This window comes from Vanellus vanellus (genome assembly GCF_965231255.1).
Source record: "Vanellus vanellus genome assembly, chromosome: 9".
Lineage (NCBI taxonomy): Eukaryota > Metazoa > Chordata > Aves > Charadriiformes > Charadriidae > Vanellus > Vanellus vanellus.
Window position 1 is genome coordinate 8,583,309 of NC_138914.1, and position 25,453 is coordinate 8,608,761.

The following is a 25,453-nucleotide window of genomic DNA, read 5'->3' on the forward strand; positions in this document are numbered from 1 at the left end:
CTTTTAATTCAGCTGTGATTTCAGTGCAGAGATCAGGCATGGCGTGGTGTCTCCACCAAATGCTTACGATGCAATGATTACCCACGAACTGGAGACCAGCAAGGGCGCAGTCACGCTGCTGCGGTTAAATTACCGCAGTGAGAAACGTGAGAAGTTTAGTAGGCTGAAGTTGTCATACTGCAGGGGGGTGCACAGGCTTGGTCTTCCATATGGGATGAGAAAACTTTGCTGAGCTTTAAATATATACGCATGTGCTGCTTTTCTTTTTTTTTTTAATTTTCGAAGTGTCCCTTGGGTTTTTATGAGATTTTTGTAAGTGTTCCTGTATGTTTGACTAAATGTCTCTCTCTGTTTTTATTTGATTCCAACATTTTGACCAGCTTGTTCTACAAAATTTTAACTGTCTACAGGAAATCACTGCCATTGAATATACAACATATTTCCAAAAACCAGTTTTATTCTTTTTGTGTAAGAAACAGAGCTTGGAGTTGTGGACTTTTACTACTACTGTTGGATGGTTAATGAAAGGAACTCTTGATTACAAGGAAAAAAATTCATTACATCTAGTTGACACGCAAAGCCTAAAAATCCATACAGCTTCTCTCTGATTGACATCAGTGGACAGCTGGGCTGCATGTCCAATGTCCATTGAAATCGGAGAAAAACCACCACGTGGTTACAGTGGATGGATTGTACTGGGACTGAGTGGTTAATTCAAGAGGTTTTAGTAGAAATTGTGTCAGTGGAAGGGAGATGAAGTAAGAATTGACATATGTGGTCCATGCTTCAAAGTGAGCAGGGGACATTCCGGAGTAAGGGGTTAAAAATTGAAAATAACAACCAACACATGTAAATGATTTAATAAATGAGGAAAATATTACTGTAATGGTGTTGCAGTGATCTGAAATATGTCATAAGGTAAATTGCATTGGATCATAATTAGCAACTATTGGTTATTAGCTAAATCCAGTGCCATGGAAAAAAAATTAAACAGGTACAAGTGCTTAGTGGTTGCCTGCATCTCCAAACACCACATTTGTTGTGCCATTTTGTACTATTTCTACCCAAAAGGTGAAGTAACCGCTGCAGATCCACAGCAGTCTGCCCGCAGGTCACGGGAAACACCTCGGTTGTGTCACAGCCAGACAGTATGAAATACAAATAAGGTGACAACTGCTGGCAAAACAATTTCTGTGTGCTGGTTTTATCTCACGAGGAACAACTACACCCCTCTACTTTGTAATAAAAATAAATAGTATAACGGGGCCGGTGCACCTGATAGCTTTGGCTGTAGCTGTAAGCTGTGAATAGATAATATATTCCCTCTCTTGTTCTCTCTAATCTATCTGTCTCCCTACTTTGTAAACTGCACTTGACCAAGCTACAAACAGCTTTTAGTTTCTAAGGGCAGGAAAAGACAGTACACATCCCTGCGTGTCGGAAAACTAAGTGAAAATGACCTCTAGCTCTAAGGCACTTATTGAAAGCCTATTTTAAATTGAATACACAAGCCAAGATAATACAGGCTGTTTGATAAGAAACATTAGAGAAATCCATAACACGAGGCTTTTTATTATAGGTTTATTACATCAATCTCTCCAGTGGGTAATGGAACTTGTAAATATACTCTTATGTAGGAGTCTCCTTGCGGGCTTTTTATTCATGCTGAAGTAAGCACAGCAAACTTATTTGCTGTCAGGGTACATTGAATTTAAGATTAGTATTTATTTTGGTTCTAAAGAGGTTTTGCTTTTGTGAATTGGAAGTTGGCGGAACAGCTGGATGAGAGGAGGTGGGAGCTGCGGGGAGTAACTGAGTTTTCCAGGCAGGCAGCTGGTCCCCGCGTTGGGTGTGCATGCTCGCCGAGGGGCACGGTCCGGCCCTGAACTGCTCGCCTGGGTGGGCATCCTCCCTCCGGAGCAAAATGTTGGCTTCTTTACGAAGGAGCTTGCTGGTTTTCCACTGAATAAACCCAGCAAGATAATCTGTGGGATTAGAGAAATATGTAAGGGAAATATTTGCTGCATTACCACACATACGGACACGGTCACAATGTACTTTTTACTGTACACATTTGTTCTTTAGTCTTAAAATGCTTCTAATTCTTTTCTAGAGGCAAGCAAATAGCAGTACTGCAGCCGTAAGCCGGCATGCTTTTGTTTATCTGGCAGAAGTTAAAGGTACGTTTGTACTGAGTAGAGTTAAGGAAAAGTTTACATAGAAGTTCAAAGGACGACAAAAGTTAATATGGTAGCTATGCTAACAAAAAAAACCCAACTTGCAGGCTTTTAAGTCTCTTCATTGAAGGATATAGTAATTAATTGGTAGTTGGTTTAATATATGGAAAAATGTCCTTAATTAGAGGATGTTAATTGCAAAGACCAGAAACCTGTTGAGGTGTCAGTCAAGTCAGCATTTAACACATGGCTTTTAACAGCTTGACTGTTGCAGTTAATTCCTGTTCTAATTATAGGAGTATATTCTCATTCATACAATACCATGCAAAAGGAGGTATAACTGGGCTGCAAATGGCTCCAATTTTATACAAAATACATTTTTACATATTTTTTTTTATTGCCTAGCTAGGTACATTCTTTGAATTGGGAAGCTTAATTCGAGTCACACGAGCTTCAGTCAACACGTCAACTGCAACTGAAATCCATTATATTTTTTGAATGGATCATGGAGATGGGAAAAAATGCAGTGGAGCGCAAGACCAGTTCTTGGGCAAAGGCTTCACCAGCTCCAGGTGATGTGAACGGGGACAGCGTGTGAAGCCCCGGGCGCTGCTCTCTGGTGGTGGATCCGCTGTGGGCTCAGGTCTCGCGTAACGAGCAGACTTCTCTGGGTAGTGGAGTTTTGTAAACAGCTACAGTGTGTGCCAAGGTAGTATGAAAGGATGTATTTTGTTGGTGCAGAATAAACAAGACCAGGTTTGAGTGATGTTTTGCATTTCCAACGTGGACAAAGATCTTTTTACTATAGGAGACAGATTATGTCTGAAGAATGAAGGTTGTGTATATTTAAGGTCTGAGGGTTACAAATGTGCTTGTGCTATGAAACCACTGCTGTGTCAAACCCATGTGAAAGAACCCGTCCTGTTTATCCGTCTGGCTGGGAGCTTTCTGCCATACTTACGATGGCATGGTAATGCTGCTGCTAGCGTGCATCAGCAGATAGCGTAGCACTGTTTGTGTTATATATTCTCACATGTATTAATTATGTATTATCATTTCCATCTCTTGCATATTTAAAAAGGCTTTTTTTAAAAACTGCTGCATTTGTTCTAGTGTCTTTGAACTATTTTTGGCCGCCGCCTCAGTACTCATACAAACTTCCCCAGCAGAAGCAGTGCTGGGAGCGGCGGCACTTCTCATGTGAAGCGCTCTCCTCTACGACGGGTTGAGAAGCAAACGGGTCAAGACAGACATCCACCCTGGCTTTGATTTCTTGCTGCTCGCAGAACAATGCTCTAATGAGACAGCAGAGTGCTACCAAAGTGAGCCGTAAAGAGTTATTCTTGGCTTAATTACTCTGTCTGCATATTCTTCATTATGGAGTGTGGTAGTGTTAAAACCAAAGCTCTTCATTCCAGATAAAAGGCTGCTTATAGAAATTCTTATTTGTCTTTGAGGCATCTAAAAAAGCAATCTGGAGATTCTTCATAGTGCAGTTCTCAATCCAGTATAATCCTTATTTTTCAAAACAGAAAGACATTATTTTTTTAATTGGAATGAAAAAATTGCTGAAGCAGTGCACATTATTTCGATTACCCATTAAGCCTTCTCTTCACTGGAATGAAATTACATGATTTTCTTTAATTTTCTTGCTTTTAACTTCTGAGTTGTAATTTACCAAAAGAAAAAGAAAAACAAGCTATCCTGGAGCTGGTTTTCTCCCAGTTGCCAAAGTGCTGCAGATGGTCACAGCATTCAGATGAGTAATGCAAGTCAACTCCTATTTTGGCGTCTTCCTGATATTTCTGGCTATTTATAGTAAAATATAGTGGAGGATAACGTTTATTAGTTTGCGTTGCAGTTTGAGTCTATGACTTTTATAAAGGCTTCAGCGGCTTGCTGGTTTGGCATAAGGGGACATTAGGTAGTGACAGATTTATTTCACTAGATCACAGTAACACTAAAACATAGTTTCATGTTGAACAATAAAATTAATTGGTTTTTAATTCTAAAGTAACAGGCCTGGGTCAGATGACTTTCTCTTAAAAAAAGTACGTCGTCTCCCTTCCATTAGACTTTTGACTTACTCTCTTTATTGATATTGGACTTGGTTTTTATCTCTAATCATTTTATTGCAGTGCACTCCTTCAGAGCTTTTCCTCCTGTCCTTTCTGTAACAGCAAAACAAGAGCCTCCTTGGGGGTGGGGGGGCAACTAGCTATATTTCATCTCTGGAGATGCAATTATTTTGTGTTTATCCTCCGTGCCACTGAGTGACGGGATGCGGCAGTTCTCGGAGCAGGCACGCAGAGAGGACAGACTCCCGTAAACTGCCACACGTGGGTCAGCGGTAGCACTGCTGCTGCCTGCCCGACCTCTCCCCGCTAGCCACGGGACCACCTCAGCAGGTTTGGCAGAGCATTCTGCTGTCTGTCACAGTGACACCGGTTTCTAGAAAATGCTGTGTGCATCAGGTCAAAGTCTAATCTGAAGCGCTTGTTCACAAGTCACTACATTTTGCACAACATTTGTGCTTGAAGTATCGGCTTCCTCCTGGTGAAGAACCGCAAGTCTCCATAAGCAAATAAAATCCAAGTTTTACCCTAGGGATAGGCTGCGTTGTTTGGTAATTGCTGCTCTTTGATGTCCTTATATTATATGAAGGACTGTTTCTGGGAGCAGTTTTATCCTATTGTAAGAAACACCTTAAAAAGGAGCTTCTCTTCCCATAACTGCACTGGGTGGTGAAGGCTTAAATGGACCATTCAAGATGAACTCTGTCTCTGGGGTAACCCCACCACACTGCTGCTGAAACATGAGCGAGGAACGTTTGAAAGCTTAACCTGTAGTGTTGTACCAGATAGATGGCATTTCTGAGTAAAATCGTTTTTCTATCTGAGCAGTTTTTGAGGGTGCTGAATTGCCGTGTAAGAAGTCATAAAAGTCAGGTTTTTGACAGCTATTACTGATATCTTTTCCCTGCTGCATTACTTAAAGTTCATAACATTTTTAAAAAATTAAAGGAATACACGCTATCCATGGGCAGATTGTACAAATTGTACTTGTGGTTGCTCTTTTGATGTTTTACTGATTGAACTCCGGGAACTTTATTTAAGCCACCCATCAATTTAGTATTCAGCGGTGTTAATTTTAATGCCAGATTCGTGTGGGATTTTGTGTTTGCACGTCTGTGTGTGTGGAGGGTCTCACTCCTCTGCGGGGATGACCCAGCAGAAGAAATGATGACAAATGGTGACTTTTGGAAAAAGACTTGGGGACTCTCCGTGAGTGCTGCAGGTCCCTGTGCTGGGGGTGGCCGTGCAGAGGAGGACACGGTGCCGGTGGCTGGCGCATCCCCGCAGCCGGAGCCACGGCAGCTTCCCTGGGCCTTCTCCTGCTGGAGAGCAGGAATGCTTTCTGTTCCTGCTCTGCTGAGGGTTACAGTAACATTGGTTTGGGTTTGTTTTTTTTTTTTTTAAATTAAAAAATTGAAGTACAGCCCTCAAATGGCCTTGAATTGGTGCAATTCCACTGACTTCAGTGCCATTACAGAAATACACGCCAGCTGAGGTGCCAGCCCAGTGTCCCTGCAGCAGACTTCAAATGCCTTCAATCCAGTTATCTATAACGTAACCACCTGGAGATAATAGCATTGGATCCCGTTTACAGGATTAAACACTTTCTTGCTTTAGTAGCCGTGGGAAGAGCTGGTAAGGTGTTCCCGTCCCCCGGGAAAGGAGCCGCTCAGCAGCACGACGCTGTGCAGTGTGAGCCCTGGCACGTCTGGAGAGGGCGTGCGGCGCTGCAAGAAGGGCTTTGCTTTACCTCTTTGTATAACTTCAAAAGAGAAGTTATTCACTTATTTAGGAAAAGTTGGTTCTGTTTAAACCCTGCATGCCCAGGATGCCATCGCTTTTGCATTCAAGGCAGCCGGGGGCTGTTACAGGCTGATGATGGCAATTTTGCACCAAAACTGTAACATTTTAAACATGAGGTTTCTGTTTCTCACCATTCTTTCAGTTACACGGACATTTGTTACTTTGAAATACTGTTGTCTTTTCTTAAGGGAAGGGCTGAACTTGCTAGAAACAGTAACAAATATACATATTTGTAATGAGGCAGATGCTTAAAACGTGCCTGTGACAGTACTTTGTAACAGAAAGGACACAAAACCTGTGCTCACCTTATTGCCACCTTATTGAATATAAATTATTTGCACATGGGGCCACCTGCGAAAGGTCATGTTGAATTTGTAATACGTACCTGCGGTAGGGAGCTACAAGTATCCCAAGTGGAAGAGTTTGAACAGGGTTGTGAAAGGCTTTGCCACCAAACTACAGCTGTGGTGGTCCCTGCAGCCTTGCCAGGGCTTGAAAACGAGAAAGCACTGTCCTTCATAGCCATGGATGTGGGTATATCTTGGGAGAAACCGTACTCATCTCCCATGTGCTTTTCCCTTGCTCTTTCTTTTTCCTTTCTTTATATTGAAATTCAGTGAGAAAGATTGCAAATACCTGGCTGTTTTTTTTTTTTTTTTTTTTTTGCAGTAATGTGTTTACAGTTTACTTCAGCCTTTTTAAAAAAAAATAAAATAGCCCTCGTATTAAAGAAATCTTTCTCAAAAGCAGCTGCTTTTTCCCAAAGTTTGCATGCTTTTAAAAGATTGAAAGGAATTGAATAAACAACTCGGCTACCTTGATTTAGTTGGACACTACCTCTATTCTTCAGTTTTTCTTAGAAACAGACTTGCTAGGTCAGAATTATTTTTTTAAGACATTTAAACTGAGTGCTTCTAATACAATTGAGACTATTCAAGATGAAAATAAAGTAGCTGTTCTGCAGAATCACAGGCAAATGTAGAGGAAGTTGAGACAGAAAGAGCATTTTAGAAGTCATCCAAGAGATACAGGTGCTTTGTGCTTCCTTGGTCGTTGATGGGTAGAGCCATGGGCAGACCCACGGCTGTGTTAGCACGGTCTCTGCTTTTGCACGCTCATCTCTCTCTGTTAAGCAGGTGTCAATTAAATAAAAGCTGAACACCTTGACTGCATCTCCCGAGCACTTTCAGATAACAGTGGGAGAAGACCCAACTGCAACAGGTGGAGATATACAGGTATAACTGTAAAAACTTGCTAAATAGTTTATACCTTGCTGTCTTTCCATCTAAACGTGAGGAGGGACTTCTTTCCTGTGAGGGTGGCAGAGCACTGGCACAGCTGCCCAGAGAGGGGGGGGAGTCTCCCACTCTGGAGCCATTCCAAACCCGCCTGGACGTGTCCTGTGCCACTGCTGGAGGTGCCCCTGCTCTGGCGGGGGGTGGGACTGGGGGAGCTCCAGAGGGCCCTTCCAACCCTCACCAGTCTGGGATTCTGTATTGTGTATGGAGTTAACAAATAGCTGGTTTACCCTCTGCTTTGTTCGTGTTTTAAAAGTTTTCTGCCTGTGTGTTCGTAGTAAGTCACGCACACTGGCTGAAGGCTGGTTTCCTCCTGGAAAAGCATTCCATATTCCCATAATTACTCAGCAGCACAGCCTGCTCTGAGCATTAGCGAGGGCTCGTTACAACAGCTCTCAGCGCTGCTTATCTTAATACTGCGCAACTAAATGTCAAAGTCATCCCTGATGTATTCTCTTGTATACAGCATTGTGTTTTCTTGCCGTAATTGCAAAATGTGTGCCCATGACCCAGAACAAGCAGATTTACAGTGCCCCGTTGACAAACTGAACCACCGTACGTGCATTTTCTGACCAGTGACATAGTGCAAATTAGGTTCCCAGTCTTTTGCTCGAAGTGTGCCAGACTGATTATCCCCCGCTCGCCGCTACCCAGGAGCGGTTCTGCATCGCTCTCCAGGCACTGGTAATTCGATCTGCTTATTCACAAATATTTGAGAAGGGAATCTATTGCCTAAACTTCTCTGTAAATAGCCGGATAAAAAGTTGGCAGGCATCAGCGTTACTTCTGACAATGCCTAATGTACTTAAACCTGAAAACAAGAAATCGGGTTTCACCTTGAAGCGATGTGCCAGGGAGAATTCCTTTCACCTTGAAGGTTTCTGCAGAGTTGGGCTCCTCAGTCAGTTGAGAGCCTGTACACATTGCCAGGCTTGGCTTTGTTTTTCGAGCAATAGATGATATGGAGATTATAGGTTATTGCCCCAGGGACTTCTCTTTTCTGAGGCTCCAGGATTTTAAAGGAAAGAGGCTTTTTCAATGTGAGTATTTCCTAACTTTTGACTGGTGGGGTGGGGAGGATAGCATTTGTTAGCCTGGCTTTTTTTACACACCTTCCTTATTATGTGAAAGATTAAAATAATTTGAAGTTCGGGGGAGGTATTGTGGAAAGGAAATATGTGGCTTTAAAATATGCACACAGATCTACTACTGCAGCTTTTTTTTAATATCTACTTTATAGTCCCTGTCATACTCAAGACAACCGAAAATCTTACAATAATGATATGTGTTCTTGGAAGACAGCAATTATATCAACACCTTAAATTTTACTAATAACTCAATAGGTGATTAGTACAGACCTTTGAAATGTTTATAATACCTTATCCACAAATAGCTCTGTACGAAAACACCCAGCACTGGATGGATCTGCAGATTTTGGGGAGGAGGCTGAAGAATAGCTGAAGGCAACTTTGTGTGCACAATGACGTGCTGTACTGGGGCTTGGTCGGAGGTGAAGTTAATGTCAAACCGACCGGGTGTAAATATACAGGTTTCTAATAGTTTAGGATGCTGGCAACAGCTTTTCGAAAGAATTTCACAGATTCAGGTCTTTTACTAGGCAAAAGCCATTTTCAGCCTGAACTATGGTCTTTGCCCATCTCTGCCCATTGACCAATTGAGTAATGATACAATACCGTGAGTTGTTATAGCAGTGGTCTTACAGGAGAGTAAAGAAAATAATCGAGGAAAATGTATCCAGCAACTGAAGAGCCAAGCCGTGGATTTTGCCGTGGATTTTGCCCTGGGCTTGGTTCAGCGACGTGCTGGCGCCATCCTAGTGGGTGGATTTCTGGTCACAGCGCAGATCCACGAGAGTTGCACATGCACAACAACAACAAAGACAAGTTAAGCTGTCTATATCTCCTAGTTAAGTCTAGAGGAACAAATAGTTTATGGTAGGTCTTTAGGTAACGCAGGCTTAGTGTTGTTCTTCCTTGTGACAGAATACTCGGAACAGATGTGTTACACAGAAGCTTTGGAGGACCCTGGTGAAACTGTGATATTATTCATTTCAAAACTAGAATGTATGTCTTTGTTACTTCAAGAAGAAAAATGCATTTGTTTGGCTTTTTTTATTACTGCCCAATGGTAACCATAGATGAATTGTGCTAGGTAGGGACAGTATTTTAATTTCCTGTCATAATCCTGTGTTTCTAAGGGTTGGATATATATAACTGCAGAATGATTTCCTCAGGGCTAGAGCTTAACTTATAAGACATCAGAACAAGCCTGACTATTGTTTATGTATTCAAAAGTATCTTTCAAAAATATCCCTTTAGTTGTTCTACTGTTTCAGCACTGGAGATCAACAAATAAGCCGATCATTAATGAACAGGCGGCTGGTTCTGTGTTATCTGTATTGTACTCTTTATTATTATTATTATTACTACTGTTGTTGTCTTATAATTATTCATAGCTCTATCGTGGGCTGATATCATCCTTAACAGAGCAGTGGGAGCTCATCTGTTTATTTTCCTGATGTCAGCTGTGATGACTCAGGGAGAAGGCTGCTTGGTGAAGAAACTTGTGATTTTCTGCAGTAACGGAGAAATGTGCTTTTATCATATACTGAAGAGAACATCTGTGATCATAATCGTGCTGTTGACTTACTAAGAGAACACAAATTACTTTCTATTAAATAAAGTTTTTGTGATAGGACAAGTCACTCATTATGCTGCGTTGGGAGTTGACTCCTCCTGGCTGTCTAGACCCAGTAGACGAGGCAAAGGGAAAACTTGCTTGCTTTTGCATGTACGGATCAGGTAGCAACATTTTACTTGAAAAGTGCTAACTCGGTGACATTTGTTTTAATTAATCATGTGGCATTTAAATGGGTGACATTACGATACTGCCGTGGCACAGTCAGACTGACTGAGAGGCTTCCCAGCTGCGGTCCCCGAGCAGGAGCGTGGCCCACGGGTGGCATTTGCACGTTGGCTCTTGCGTGCCAGCGTCGCAGGACCCGGGCTGGCTCCTGACGTCCCCTGGCTGGCGGACCCAGGCTTCCCTTGGAGCTCAGAGCACACTCACCGCAGGGTGAGGGTGTTTAACCCTGCCTTTAATTCAAACTGCTCCAGATGCTTGGGTCACTCGTAAATAGAGTTGTCAGACCGTTACAGTCTCTGTTTCAAATTCTGGAGCTCTTCCACACCTGCATTTAGGAGAATGAAGATTTATTTTTTCCCGTCTTCTGAGCCTCTGGATTTTTATGTCTGCAACGCTGTCTCAGGGATATCTGACACACCTTTTGGACGTGGGTATCAGATGGTTGCCCATCAGATGTCACCTGTCAAGCATGACTTTCCACTTTACAAGGATCCCAGAATCCCAGACTGGTCAGGGTTGGAAGGGCCCTCTGGAGCTCCCCCAGTCCCACCCCCCGCCAGAGCAGGGGCACCTCCAGCAGTTGCACAGGACAAGTCCAGGCGGGTTTGGAATGGCTCCAGAGTGGGAGACTCCCCCACCTCTCCGGGCAGCCTCTGCCAGTGCTCTCCCTCACAGGAGAGAAGTCCCTCCTCATGTTTAGATGGAACTTCTAATGTTCAAGTTTGTGCCCGTTCCCTCTTGTCCTGTCACTGGGCACCACTGAAAAAAGCCTGTTCCCATCCCCCTGGTACCCTCCCTTGAAGTATTTATAAGTATTGGTAAGATCCCCCCTCAGTCTTCTTTTCTCTAGACTGAAAAGACCCAACTCCCTCAGCCTTTTAACTGCACTTGTACTTGGTCCAGCAGGCATCTGGGAAATAAAAGTATGTCAGAAAAGAGAGGTGATAGCAGGAGGAGCCATCTGGCTCACAGTCCCTGTTGGAGGTCTGTAGGGTGCTGCAGAACAAGCCCAATCTTGCAGCCTGGTGCTGCCAGGGGTCGGGAGAGAGGTGATGGCTCTCTTGCCCATCCAGCCTCTGGGCCTGGAAGCCTGTCCTGCAAGGGGTGTCGTGGACAACATCTCTGGGAGATGTGAGTGTGATTTGGGAGGGGGTTTTGCTCCCACGGCTCAGAGTATCGCAGTGATCTGCAGAAAGTGCATCTTATGTGGTGGTGAGATGGTGATGATGAGGAGGGAAAGAGCCTCATCACTCATTGCAGCTTTGCTCCCACTGAAAGTATGTGATTCTTGTTGGAGTTTTGTTCTCTTTATTAATCCTGACCTTTTTTCTTCGTTAAACATGCGGGTGAGCCCTGGTGCGGTGGTGGACAGGAGCGATTGGCAGCCCAGTGGTGGGGGCAGGCTGGGGATGGTCTCCAGAGCTGCAGAGCTTCGAGGCCCTTCTCTTAAAAATAGCACTTCATACAGGACTTTTTAAATCTCCTTTTTTAAATAAAATTTTTTGGGTTTTTTTTGGTTTTTTTTTTTGAATGGGAAGCACCTTTAACACATCTTGTCCATTGAGAAGTCTACAGGATTATTTGTAGGAAGGCTGTTTGGTGTAAAAATGTCTGTCTTATAATTTCAAAGCCGTTAGCACTGTTTGTGCGCGCGGTTGATGTTAATAGAAGTGATAGGCAAGAAATAAAGAGGGAGCCAGCCAATTTAGTCTTTTCCTGCTCAGGAGGATGTAATGCAGCTGCCTAACCTTGACGAGCAGGCTGCTGTGTTTGGCAGCGATGCCCTTGAGCTCTCCCAGCCACTGCACTTTCCAGTTGCCTGAAGAGTTGCTCTTCCCAAGGTGCAGTTTTGTCTTGAAGAAATACCGACTTGTAGTGCTGTAGGAAAACACACCAGCATACATAGCGGAAACCGATTCCCTCGGCAGCAAACAAGGAAAGGATTTTTATCATTTATACTGGATATACTCCAAGAATTCTCTCTTCAGTTTAGTTATTATCTTTCCCTACAGTGTGGAATATTCAATTAAACCTTCTCTCAAATCGGCCATAACTTTCAATGAAAATTAAAGCAGTTCTATTTAGGTAACGATATCCGTCACTGGGCTTAATGTTTAGAGAGAATAGGAATTGTTTCACCTGTTTGTGTGAATTAACCTCAGTTGACTTTCTTCATGTTTCAATTCCTCAAAAGCGCAGAAAGACGACGAGCATTTAGCATCCTTCTGGATGGGCTGGCTCTCACGTTTGGGATACTGGTGAGATACAGAAAATATGATCTTAATTTGGAATGCATTTAAATTAATATAGCATTTTTAATACATTTTGTGATTCACTAGGAAAAAAAATATCTATATCTCAGCGGAAGCGAGGATAGCAGGACGTTCTTCTAAGTTATCCATCACATTCTGTCCAACAGTGTATGGCATACAGCTCGTACTGTGTTTAAAAATGTTTCTTTTATCATGAAATCTACTGAAATTTCCTATATCCTGCATCTTACTGAAAGAAATACACTTCTCAAAGGAGGCAGACCCAGAGCAGTAGTACATTTGTTTCATCTGACGGGGAGGGGGGGAAGGGGAATGCGTTTTGGGTAACCAATCTTGTTTGCAACTTGTCTTAAGCTGAGGGCAGCTCAGTGTTCATTCTGGGTTAACTCATTTTGGGCTCGAGCTAAAGAAACGTAACTCAGAAAAATAAAATCTGTCACCACGAGAATGTCTCGACAGTTAGCTTGTCCGGGAAGGTTACTTACTGTATTTTCCCAGGGCAGTAACAAACCTGTAAGGAGTAGCACAGGTTACACGGTCGCTGCTGAAAATTGTAAAGAGCAAAGTGAGCTAAAATAACTGAGCAGCTTTCATATGCATATGCGTATGCACTGGTTCATTGTTCTGTTTGGTTAAATGACCAAAAGAGAGAGCCTAATAAATGCAATCTGATAAGAAGGGCAAGGGAAAAGCCTGCGGAGCTCAGGGAAGAGTCTGCTTTTGGCATCGGTGGGCTTCTGTGGATTGAGCTGCTGGTAGTGTCCCTCAGCGATAAATGAAAAATGAGTTATTGTCACTTCGTGACTGCAAGTCCCTGAACGTTATTGCAATAGAAATAGTTACTGGTTTTACTAAAAAAAAATAAAATAAAATAAATTTTAAAAAGTGTCAAATTCACCTTTTGAATCACCTTATCTGGATAGCAAAACTTTGCTCCCATAAAACCAGACACTGTCATAGAGCGAATGCATTTGTCTGTGCTGACACTAAACATCTGAGATCTGTTTCTACCTGGTAACATTGTAAGTTAGTCAAAAATGGACTATATATGGTACAGGTACTTTTAGTTTTCTGTCTGTAAGACTCTAGATGGCAGTTTGTTTTATTTATTAGTGAATATTTAGTGTTCTCTGAACCAAATCCTCCCCTTCTGTAAGGTGCTGTGGCTCAACTCTTGTCCCACACTGCGTGAGGGTCTGGGCTGCAGTGATTTCCATCATGTCTTAGACTGTGGCAAAAGAACTCTACAGGCTGAAGATTAAATAGTTTGGACTTGCTTATCTTGGTTATACACAGGCAGCAATAAGAGAAAGAGGAAGGGCATTAAAAATAATTTTATCTACCCAGCGTTGCAAGGTTTCTCCTCTTCTGTTCCCCTGATCCGCTGGCAGCGCTGTTCTCCTGCAAGCCAAGTACCAGTTGTACTGGGGCTTTTCTTCTCGCTGGCTAACAGGAAGGGCAAGCATTTTTTTTCCATATAAAAGCTGAATGTTAAACGGTGTCAGCAGCTGATGTTGTAATATATGGAGAGTGGTTTTGTTTGATGATTTGTGAGCTTCTATTTTAGCTTAGGCAGATTAAGTTGTTTAGTCTTTTCATCTGTTTGTGACTATTTCTACCTTCCTAGTTCTCTACGTTTTGTCTGACACGTTTCCTAAATTGTGCTTTGCTTACTAATTATGTAGGCAGATTGTAATATTTGTAATGTTTCTTACAAACGTGACTCCCTATCAAACACCCTGTTGCGTCATGTGGGGCAGTTTCATTAGAGGAGACCGGTGTCTCGCCCCAGGATGCTGCACCATGACGGTCTGGGTCCTGATCCCCTAGCCGGGTGATGTCCCGGACACGTGGGGACACGTTTGTACCCTTGGATTCGTTTGTGGGTCTGTTTCCCAAACTCAAGCAGATGAGCTACTACTTTTTTCATGCAAGGTGTGTTTTCTTGTGATGGGAGGAGGACCCATAATCTGACCTTTAGTGTGATGTGGTACTGTATAAATTGTATAATTGAAATAACAGCACGTGACAGCGTAGCGTGACTTGAGCCTGTTGGTGGGGCGTGAGGCAGATGGTACAGCCGATGGGACACATACCCGAGTCAGCACCGTTGGCTAACTGGGTTAGCTGGGGCGGTCTGGCTTGTGCCTGGCCCGGCACCATCAAGTTGCCTATGGGCGTTGAAGCGACTCTTAGACGGGACCCACGCACCAGGCCAACTTACGTGTTTTACAGCTAGAAAACCGGATAAATGAAAACGTATTTTAATTCTCTTGTTTTCGAGCCCACTAATATAGTACTCAGAGCTATAATCTTTATGGGCCAGATTGTAATATTATTTCTTATGGTGGATGAGGCTATTCAAGGAGGGAAGCAGCCCTGGGTCTCAGAAACCAGTCAGGATATCATAATCTAGCCCTGTATGCTTTATGGGTATTATTATCTTTTTCTGCCAGCAACAGTAAGTTGCACACAGGTATAATTTAAAGCTAGAGATTATGTGGAATGTGTTTTGAATAATAGATGAGTCTCAGTCAGATATGGTTAACATATAATTAAAAATAAAGATAAATACAACTGATATGACTGTGTGCTTAGCGCATTCTCTTTTGTGGTGGTGCCTGAGGGAGGAGACACAGGGGAGAGGTTGCTCCATTATAATCTTCCTGGCAAAGCCTCTCTGAAATCCTTCTGTGGAGATGACAGAATTTTCTCCCTGGAGTAAAGAGCTATTGTTCCATTCCTAATAAATCCATCTGATTTCCCAGTGTCGGGGGATATAAGGGCTATTCGCGTCCATTCTCACCCTCCTCCCATCGGGAAGATGCATCGTCTTCTGTTTATTCCTTTTTCTTTCTTATTTTTTGTACCTCCCATCATCTTTATATATTTTCTTTATTAATTCTCCTCAGCCCTATACCCACAAATTTCCTGCACGTCCATCAAGGTGGACTTCTGGCAGCAGAGTAGATGGCAGCGTGGCTGCCGGGCCAAAGCAACATCCGTGCTGGCATCCCCACGAGTCCCTGCCCTCGGCAGCCAGGTGGCTGGCTACCGGCAGCAGCACCCTGGTGGCCCATGCAGTTGCCCTTTGCCCCTCTGGTGGTGTGTGGGAATAGAGGTCTCCCATATAGATGGGAGAGCAGAACACGATCAGAAAATGTTCATTCAGCTAAAAGACAGGAAGTCATTACCTTCTGTAGCTGTATGTGATAATGGGGTTTTTTAATTTAAAATATTTCAGTGTTTAAAAGTGAAAGTAAGCAGTGTGATTTGAAGTGAGCTGTGCTGTCGAGGTAGGAGCATGCCCATTCCCCTTCGTTTGAACTTTGGGTAAAGTTTCAGTCTGTGCTCTATTTAGTGCAGAAATCTTTTCCTGAACGTTGACTCCACAGGAGGTTCAATGGCTTTTGGGAAAAAAAATCTGGCTGTTCTAAAAAAAAGGAAAGTGTCATTATCACATCTTTTCTAGGGCAAATGATGCACGACCTCTTGCTGCTATGATACTAGTCTGTATTTTAACACTGAGTACATGGGGATTCCATCAAGTATCCGTCACGTTTTTTCTGTTTCATGCAGACGACAACACCCTGCATGGGCCGGTGTTCCTTCAGGAGCCCAACAGCATGATCTTCCCCTTGGATTCAGAGGAAAAGAAAGTGAAGCTGAGCTGCGAAGTGAAAGGAAATCCCACGCCAACCATTGGGTTTGTTGAATGTTTAACTATTCTTTAGCACCATCTCCACACTACAGCCGTATCCCCCAAGAGCCCTTCTCCTGCATGGATCATGCAGTGTAACTCAGTGATGGCCCTGGAGTCTACCACAAGGCTGATAAAAAAAAGGGCATCAGGAAACCACCTCGCATCGCAACGCAATTGCAAAATTTGGTCAAGGATTCAAAAACGTTACAGAGGGATTATAAATTATCTTGGCTCCCAGATTAACCATCCTTTTCCATAAATGTGGACAAAGCTCTTAACTGTTTTTAGCTTTTTAGCTTTGGGTTCCTTAGAAAAAAGATGCTGTACTACCACTGTGATGCTGCTGCTGTAAACCATTTCAGCTGCTGGGTTTTTTTTCCTTTAGTGCCTTTCTCATTTTGTTCACCAAAGTGAATGCCACTCTGAAACCCATTAAGAGTCGTCAGACCTCAGCCACCGCACTGTCTTCTGACATGACCGACTATTTAACGCAACAAACTGTTGATTCAGTGGTGCGAAGAGATTCAAATTGTCTCTCTGTATATTCTGCAGTAGCGGCTGCCTGGCTCCATTGAGGGCTGGTGGGGATGAGGGTTGCTGTAACTGGGGCAACCTGGGGCTGGAATTTCTCGGTGCCCCAGCTTGTGACAACATGTGCTGTGAGTGAATTTTTGTAAATTCAAAAAACAAACAGCCAGCAAGTTGGAAGAGGGAAAGAAATCTCAGTGGACTTGAATGGTTTAAAGATCCTGTTTCTGGGACTTCCCCTTGCAAAATGATTAATTCCAAAGAGCAGCAGCACTAGTAACTGCATAAGCATTAATCATATCAGAGACTGAAATATATGTCAAGGATATTGCTCTTCTAGTTAAATACTGGAATATTTCAATACTGTGCAGGAAATTTGCATTTTCATGCTTTTTTTTATTAAGTAGTCAAAGATGTTTTAAACCTTTCTTTATTTACTACATGTTGTATTTTCAAATAGCCAAGAGTATTCGTTAATATTAGCAGAATTTAACTTTGGCATTTTGTGCTATAGGTGGAAGTTAAATGGAACCAGTATTGACATCGGTATGGATTACCGCTACGGCGTGGTGGAAGGCAACCTGTTGATCAATAATCCCAATAAAACCCTAGATACTGGAACATACCAGTGTGTAGCAACAAACCCGTTTGGAACAATTGTCAGCAGAGAAGCAAAGCTTCAGTTTGCTTGTAAGTAACAACGCAGCCTCCGTTCCTGCAGCGTGCTAGACAAACCATGAGAGCAATGCCGCCTTTGATAACCCTTCCTAATGCTGTTCATGGGGTAGAGAAAAACCCTGGATTTAGAGGGGAAATGTGAATGAGGACTAGGTGCTTTGGTTTCTGATTATTTAGGTAAAATTATACGTAGTATGCAGGGTAAGATGTCTGATTTCTTGAGAAAGAGGCCACCTAGGAAAGTATCTGGCAAACAGGATCTCACCATTGATTTTTTCCTTTCCTTGGAGAATTAAAGATTCAAAATATTTGAAGGAGAATACTCTTTATAAGGAATACATGTTGTAAGGATTAAATTCACCATGACAGTTTTTGCAAGTCCTACTTTTTAGTAGTTAGGTACAAGTACTTTCAGGTATGGGTGATATTTTGTAACTCCATGTAAAAGGGAAAATAGGCTGCTTCATATTTATTTTGGGTTAAATTCAGAGTTGCGGCTTCTTGTCAAAAGCTAAGGATAACAAAAGACACAGGTCTTGATGTGAATTAGCATTGTAGGCAATTACAAAAAGCCATTTAGAGGTACAGGATAAAGTCTATAAGAGTGGGCAAATGATAACACAGGACCACAAGTCGTCTTTTTTATCGTGTAGTTGTGAAGGTGAAGGCAGAGAATAGATACACAGACTTATTCATCCATCATCTCTCCTATTTCTCTGCGCCGTTGTCCCGCGAGGGGTGCACGTAGCAGCTTAGTAATTACAGCAGGACCTACTATGAAATATCCTTGCATGCGCCTGCAGGAGTTCAAGGCAATCCCTTCCCAGACACGAAGCTATCAGTAATGGTGAGCTGGGCTTTCAGGAGAGCTTAATGAAAGATGCTTTTGACCGACTGGTAAGAAAAGCTGATGTGCTCCGGCTACAAAAATGAAAAGGTAAAAATGCCAATAGACACCGGATTCACACAATATAGAGAGGTGATTTGTAATGAGAAACGTTACTGTGGGTAAAGTCAAGTCCTCTGTCTCCCCACGTAGTTTACAATATATTATCGGTTTGCTTATGACCCGCTTGTGCTTTTCTGTGGCCAAAGGTGCATTTTCACTCGGGATGGGTAATGAACAGCTTCCTCAAGACCAATCTCATCGCTCCAGATTTCAGCATGTCAAGGTGATTGCTTCATAAATACTGCATTGATGTGCCACTCTGGAGACCACGTGTTTCACAGGGGGCTCCGTCTCGCAAACCGTGGCCTTCTGCTAACTCCCGGGGTGAGCCTGGGAAGCATCACTGGGAGCACAGCACTCCCGCACCCCCTTGGCTGGGGTCGTACTGGTTGCTGAAGTCAGTCCTTTACGGACAAGCTGGGTACCAGTTCACAGCTCCTTAGGCGCTGGTCCCAGGTTTCACAGGGACGAGGAGGGAGGACGCTGATGCTGGCAAGTGCAGTACCCACTCACTACTTGAGTGGAACTGCATCAGCTTCCTTGCTAGTTTTAAATTGTTATGCACTAAATAACCAGGAGCTTGCAAACGCAGGGAATTCTGCACAAAAAAATTAAGAAACCGTAACCTTTAGCATTTTGTCCTTGCTTCAGGTACAGAATGTTTATTAAATACTGATTAATTTATCTATCTTGATGAATGTTACACCTGGCAAAAATCTTTCCAGTTTTCTAGTTGACCAAATACAAATCTGGTTTGGCTGATTCTTAGTTAAGACGATTGGATTCAAAAACAAAGCTTGTTCTTTTCCAGTTAAAGTGAACTTGAATAAATGTATTATTTTTGATTCCTAAAATTTATTTTAGATGGCTTAAACAGCATAGTCAGATTAGACCCATTTGGATTAAATAAAAAAAATGTAGCATTTATCAAGGTAAGCGCTGTGCTTTCACAAAACAGTAAGTCATTTTGTCCTGTACAATCAAAGGATTTGCAGCCAGAATTAGCTGAATTATGAAATACACAGAGTGGTTTAAGTTCATTACAAAAAGCTCTCCCTCCAAGAACCAATAAAAAGGGGCATCTGTGTTAGTAACGTGTTTTTCAGCCTTCACGTCCAAGACGTGGGGATGCAGTAGCACTGCTTAATATAACTACTTGCCTCGATGTGGTGTTCTTCCAAAGGGGACCATTTTTGAATGGCCTTCCGTAGGGTCTGCGTGGAACATCCTGAAACACTGTATGGGGAGGACCCTTCCTAGCCACTGGAGAGCTCTCTTAAGCCTGTTTGCCCTCAGTCACGCTCTCGGGTTTTTTCCCTTTTATCAAGTTATTCTCCTTGAAATTGCAGCCTTTTCTGGCCCTAGATAGCAGCTGCGGGCCCTGACCCAGCTCCGGCACATCAGCTTGCTCTCTTACGCCCCACTATGTTACGTGTTGTGATTTTAATACGGAACACCATTTGGTTAGAGGCTCAGGACTGTGCTGCTTAACCTGTTTGTAGCTTCGCCGGAGCAATCCCTTATTTTCCAGCCTGATCACTGTGTTGTGTGACTTTTGCGTTACCTCATTTTTATTTCTGAGGGAAGTTATTGCTGGGTCTTTTGAGACTAATGTCTGGGGGCTTGAGCTTTATTTTCTCTTCGTAAAGCTTAAATTCTGAATCCTCGGGCATCATTAATATATGTTCGTTCATTCTTCAAGGGCTGTGTTATTCTTCTCCAGCGTTTTCACTGAAGATTAAACTGCGATCTAACTATTCAACCTCCTGTGGAGGTCAGAGAGGGTCAGCAATTTAATCCTTGAAATATGCATTTAGGTTACAAACTCATTTGGATAAAAGTGCTAATATTTTCCCCCAATACTTGCTTTGTGATATATCATTTACATTTCAAATTTGTTCTTTCTCTCTCTCTTTTTTTTTTTTTTTTTTGCAATGTTCTTTGTCTCTGAAATTGAGCATGTTTTGGGAAAGTAAGGAATCTGCTGTGCCACAGTAACAGAATATGGATTAATGATACCCTAAACCCTACGCTTGTGGCAACACGGGCTCTCAGAAAATAAAATAAGCTTTAAACTCTGACTATGGATTCTAATAATGGCTTTTCCAAAATGATATACGAAAACACAGCTGAACTAGATTAAATTATGTGCTTTTTATTTTAGAGGATGGGGCTTAGCTTGGCAATTTATTTACTGTACCGTAGTTTCTGTTCGGAAATAACACTGAAATCAATAAGAAGTTATGCTTGGAAAGTGGCGCAGCTCTGATGCTGCAGTTTAGAGATGTTCCCGCCCATTCAGACATCTGATTAAAGCTGTTTACGATGGCCCGGATCCTGCTTCCGTTTAAGTCGAAGATAAAACTTGTATTGATTTTTAGTGGCACCAGAGTTGGACCGTACCCCTCAGAAAGCGATGAACTTGCAAGTTGTTCCGCCGGCTCAGCTCCCCTTCTCTGTGCCGTGACTCGGAGGTGCTGAGCAGTACGGGAGAGCGGTACAACTCCGTGCGGAGCGGGACGCCCCGAGCGGGCTGCCCTTCTAACCCGCGTCCTTGCCACGTTATTTCTACTAACTGTGAAATTATTTACAAAATGGAACGTTGGTGCACACCGGTGCTGGTAGGTGCACTTATACCCACATCTCCATACACATAAAATCACAAAGCTGAGTCCTGGGAAAGGCTTCTAGAGCTTGTCTGTCCCCAGTGCGAGGCAGCATTGACACCCTTCCATAGAGAAACTGTTCTGCACAACATTTTCAGACCCTTCTCAGGAGTGTGTATTTGAAAGACTACGTATTAAGATTTATTTCTGCTTATTTTGGTGGCGTCTGCTAGTGCTAATCTTACTTGCTAGCAGCTACTGCTGATGGTCTGGACTGTGCTTGTACTCCGTGCCCTATGCGGGTAATGACTCGAAGGCTTTCCAGTCTATTCCTCCTCCCCATCTATTCGCTCTTGAGTGTGGTAGATGTCCAAAGCACGGTGCTTTTGGGCAGCTGAGTCCCAATGACTTCCCACCAGAAATGTCTTTGCAGAAGCCCCCAGGCTGTCACCACGTGTGGGTGCCCACGGAGAGCGCCAGCTTTCACGTGACCTGGGGCTGCTCTACTGTCCTTGGGTTTGCTCTTGCTTAACCCAAGGCTGGTAATGAAGAAGAGAGCCAACTTGTCAAACCTGTTCAACATGAGCAACGCTGGTGGAAATGGGTTCAGGAATAAAAAGTCTAAGTAAGGTTTCCCCTTCTGTTTGTAATTCTTTGCTAAGTGATGTCTGATGACTGTTTTTTTACAGTCCTGTTGGTAGGGTGGGATGAGCAAGACAGGACTCTCCCCAGCAAAGGGAATGGCCATTATTATCTTTCCTTTCAGCTGATTTATGAGCACCTGTAGAATAGCATCTCTAATTAGAGATTAACTTTGATATTTGTTTTACCTTGCTGAGGCCACGGTTTGTTTTTTACTGCCCAAGCTTTGGAGCCAGACATTTTTGTGCAGCTCCAGGAGCAGTGCGGAGGGTCAATCCGGACACCCCTGTGACTCCATCCCGGCGTCTTCAGACTGTCTGCTCCATCGCCACCTCCCTCTGCGGCAGCTAATGCATCCCCGGGATGGGGCCAGGGCTTCGCTCTGCTCTCCCGGCGCATGACCCCTGCTTTCTGCCGTAGAGCCATCCCCAGTGCTGGTAGGTGAAATATCCTTTCCCTGCTGTGATAACTAGACACAATTTGGCCCTAAATTCCTCAGCAGGATTTGCAGTTTAACCTGAAAATACACAAAGACAGTGCTACCTGCAGTAATGCTGGGTTAAAAATAAACCCTCCAGAGAGTGGGTGAGTAGCCATGCAGTGGTTGTTGCCTTTCTCATCAGTACTAATGTTTGTCACAGGCTGTTGATTTAGAAATGAGTGTCCAAAGAGGAAAATCAAGTTCAAATCAGTGCAGTTTTTCAGTCATAACAGTTTTTTTTTTTGCCCCCCTGTCCTTATAAAAACTGCTTAGAAGTGATGTCTGCAAAACATGAGCTGGAGAGAAACGGGATGTGCTTTTCAGGGGTTTTTAGCAATTTGCATGATGTCACACCCCATACTGGGAGGACGGTTGGTGTCCTTCTTCCCGCTCTGCCCAGAGATGCTTCTCTGAAATCGGTGCCATCCTGACCTGTAGCAATGTTCTATGGAGTTTCCTTCAAATCTGTAATTTCAGAGGTCCGTGATAATGCTATGGGTGTTTTCTGCAGTTGGCAAAAGTGATACTGAGATGTCCAGGGGACCAAGGCACCAATTTTTAGAACAGAACTGAGACCCCGGTAGAGGGGGGCTACAGAAAAGGGGTAGAGGGACTCTTGATCAGGGAGTGGAGTGATGGGATGAGGGGTAACGGTTTTAAACTGAAGGAGGGGAGATTTAGATGATATGAGGAAGAAATTCTTTCCTGTGAGGCTGGTGATCCTCTGTCCCAGGTTGCCCAGAGAAGCTGTGGCTGCCCCATCCCTGGAGGTGTTCAAGGCCAGGTTGGACGGGGCTTGGAGCAACCTGGGCTGGGGGGAGGTGTCCCTGCCCAGGGCAGGGGGGTGGAACGAGATGGTCTTCAAGGTCCTTTCCAACCCAAACCGTTCTGTGACGATGGGTTTGAAGCGGAGTCATCCTCAGAGGATGCTGGAGCAGCAGCAAAGCATCGTGGTGCTGCCCTGGGGAGCCCCGGGCTGCAGGCGGGGGGGATGAGATGAAAGGGGAAAGGTATCCTCCTCCTGCAGACAGCCCAGGTCGAGTGAAACAGCTGATTTTGCGTGTGGAATTTAGCCTGAACTGTTTTAACTGTGTTTGCAGATTCAGCTGTGCCTGGAGGGCAGGGTTTGGAGGGAGGCTTCCCTCCACCGCTAACTGGGGCAGCAGCCTCAGACTTACCTTTTGTACGTTTTCCATCAGATTGTTCATTTGTAGAAATTCTTGAATTTCTTCTTCGTTACCATGAGCGTACTCTTAACTGCAGGGAATCACACTATTCATATGGCTTCCGAAAACTCTTTCCCCCCACACTTTATGAAAGGGATTTGTTTTATAGAAGTGTTTCTGCGAAAATAATTGTTACGCATGAATTAGCAGCTAGGACTCAGCGCTGCGCGGTGCAAACGGCAGCAGAAAATACAGTAATAATGCAGTTGTAATGAGAATACTTTGGGGCTTTGACCTACCATCCCAAAATAATTTCACTGTGATGGTAGAAAAAGAAAATTACTCCCAACATTATACTGAGCAGGATTTTTTTTTTTTTTTTTCAATATTCCCATTGCTGGAATGATTCCTGTTATATCTTGTACCCGAGCAAATCCCATAATTTTTGCTATTAGTTGCTAAGAAACAAATTATAATTGCCGCTCAAATTCTTTACTGTTGTACCCTCTTATTGCCCTGAAGTGCATTCATTTTCTTTTTGGAGATTAAATGATCAATGAAGTAATTCTTTCAAGAACAATTAATAATGAAAACATTTTCAGAAAACCGCCAAAGTATCAGCCCTGCCTTCCCCAAACAAACAAGCGCAACAACAATCGCATTGATTGATCAATGAAGCGATGCGCTGCCGCTCGGCTGAATGAGGCATTCGGCACGCAAATTAAATCATTTCCGCAGTGATTACTAACGTCTGAGTGTTGAGAAAAAGATGATGTGTTTTAAACCTCCTGGAAATGAAGGGAGACGGAGGCTTTCGGTTGGTTTTTTCCAGCGTCAGACTGCAGCCGGGACGGCGGGTGCGCGTGGCTCTGCTCGTCCCTCAGCAGCCCGTTGGTCACCCGTGCCTGTCCTCTTCGTGAAGTTTATTTTTTTCAAGGATTTTGTTCTTATGAAGGGCAGAAACCCAGTTGGTCGTGTTTTCCTGGCTTCTCCTGTTTTTTGGTTCACGCCGCAGCCCCTGCCTGCAGCCACCGCCGCAGGACGAGCGTGCCTCTGCTCCAGGGCTGCTTTTCACCCAGATATCGAAATACTGCGCTCGGCTGTTTCTCGCTCGGGTACCCTTGCTGCTTTTTCAGAGCCTGGACTTCCAATCTATGGCTTTTCCCATGGGTTAATTCACTTTTTCCTGGCATTTTTGGCGGCGTGCTACGAGTAGGGTCACAATTCAGAGTTCACACCCCCAGCCAGCAACTAGAGTTTGCTTACACCTGGGGGCCGTAAATCTGCCTTAAATAAGTTAATTTTCTTAAGTTTTTCTTACATCTTCAGGAAGTGGTTTTCTTAGTGTGATCTGCTTTCCCGTACACATCCCAAAATGTCTTTTGCTGTCTCTTCTTCCCGTTTGAAGCCTTTCAGAGCCCGCTGCGCAGCCAGGCCAGGCGGAGGGTTCCGTTGCGGTGCGCAGGAGTGGCTCCGCAGCAGCAAGAAACGGCACCGTGCTGCGGAGGGTCTGCCTCTGCTTCCCCTGGCTGATCTCCCCGGTTCAGTTCCCAGGGAGGTTAAGAAAAGTCACCGTAACATTTCCCAGATGTACAGGACACAGTTTGAATTCCGAATCCAAGAAATAAATCCGTTTTGGTTACAGGTTCTCTGGGAAGAGAGATTCCCTAAACTTTCCATTCTTCCTAAAGGAGGAGTTGCTTTGTAGCTCCTGAAACTCTGCAAATAAAGAGTTATTTTGGAGCTCGCATGTGCACTTCTGTCCAGTGCCAGAGGTCCCATCTGTCCAGGCTTCCCCAGTCCCACCAAAGTGGCTGGGATGTGCTGGCTGTCCTTGTTTTCTTCCATGCGCTGTGATTCACGTGAAGCTCTCAGGTCACGGCTCGTAAGAGGGGGGCACACACTATTTATGGTGTCCCCAATTCTGCAAAGTTATAATATTAACATTCTCTAGGCCACCAGATAAGATTTGGGGCTAATTAGGACAAATTTGGCTCAAGAGTGTTTTTTCCTGTATGCATGTAGAGTCCCCCAATTCCTCCTCTGGTGTCCTTGAAGGGAAAAATACCATTTCTATGTCTAAAAGGCCTGATGGGCTTACCCAAAATCAGACGCTCTACTGCTTGGGCCCCCCCGGCCTGGGTTTGGTGTGGTGCAGGGTGTGTTCTTACCAAGGGAACAAGCAAAT

At 43.8% G+C, this 25,453-nt stretch overlaps 1 protein-coding gene across 1 annotated transcript in view; it reads left to right on the forward strand.

Annotated features, from left to right (window-relative positions):
• Positions 1-25,453, forward strand: part of LOC309675273 (contactin-4) — a gene marked incomplete at both ends in the record, with an annotated part of 173,472 nt that overhangs the window by 20,723 nt on the left and 127,296 nt on the right. The window contains 2 exons of the mRNA XM_082487533.1: positions 16,092-16,218; positions 17,258-17,433. Of these exons, the coding sequence (XP_082343659.1) occupies positions 16,092-16,218; positions 17,258-17,433 (303 nt within the window). The remainder of the gene's footprint in view (positions 1-16,091; positions 16,219-17,257; positions 17,434-25,453) is intronic.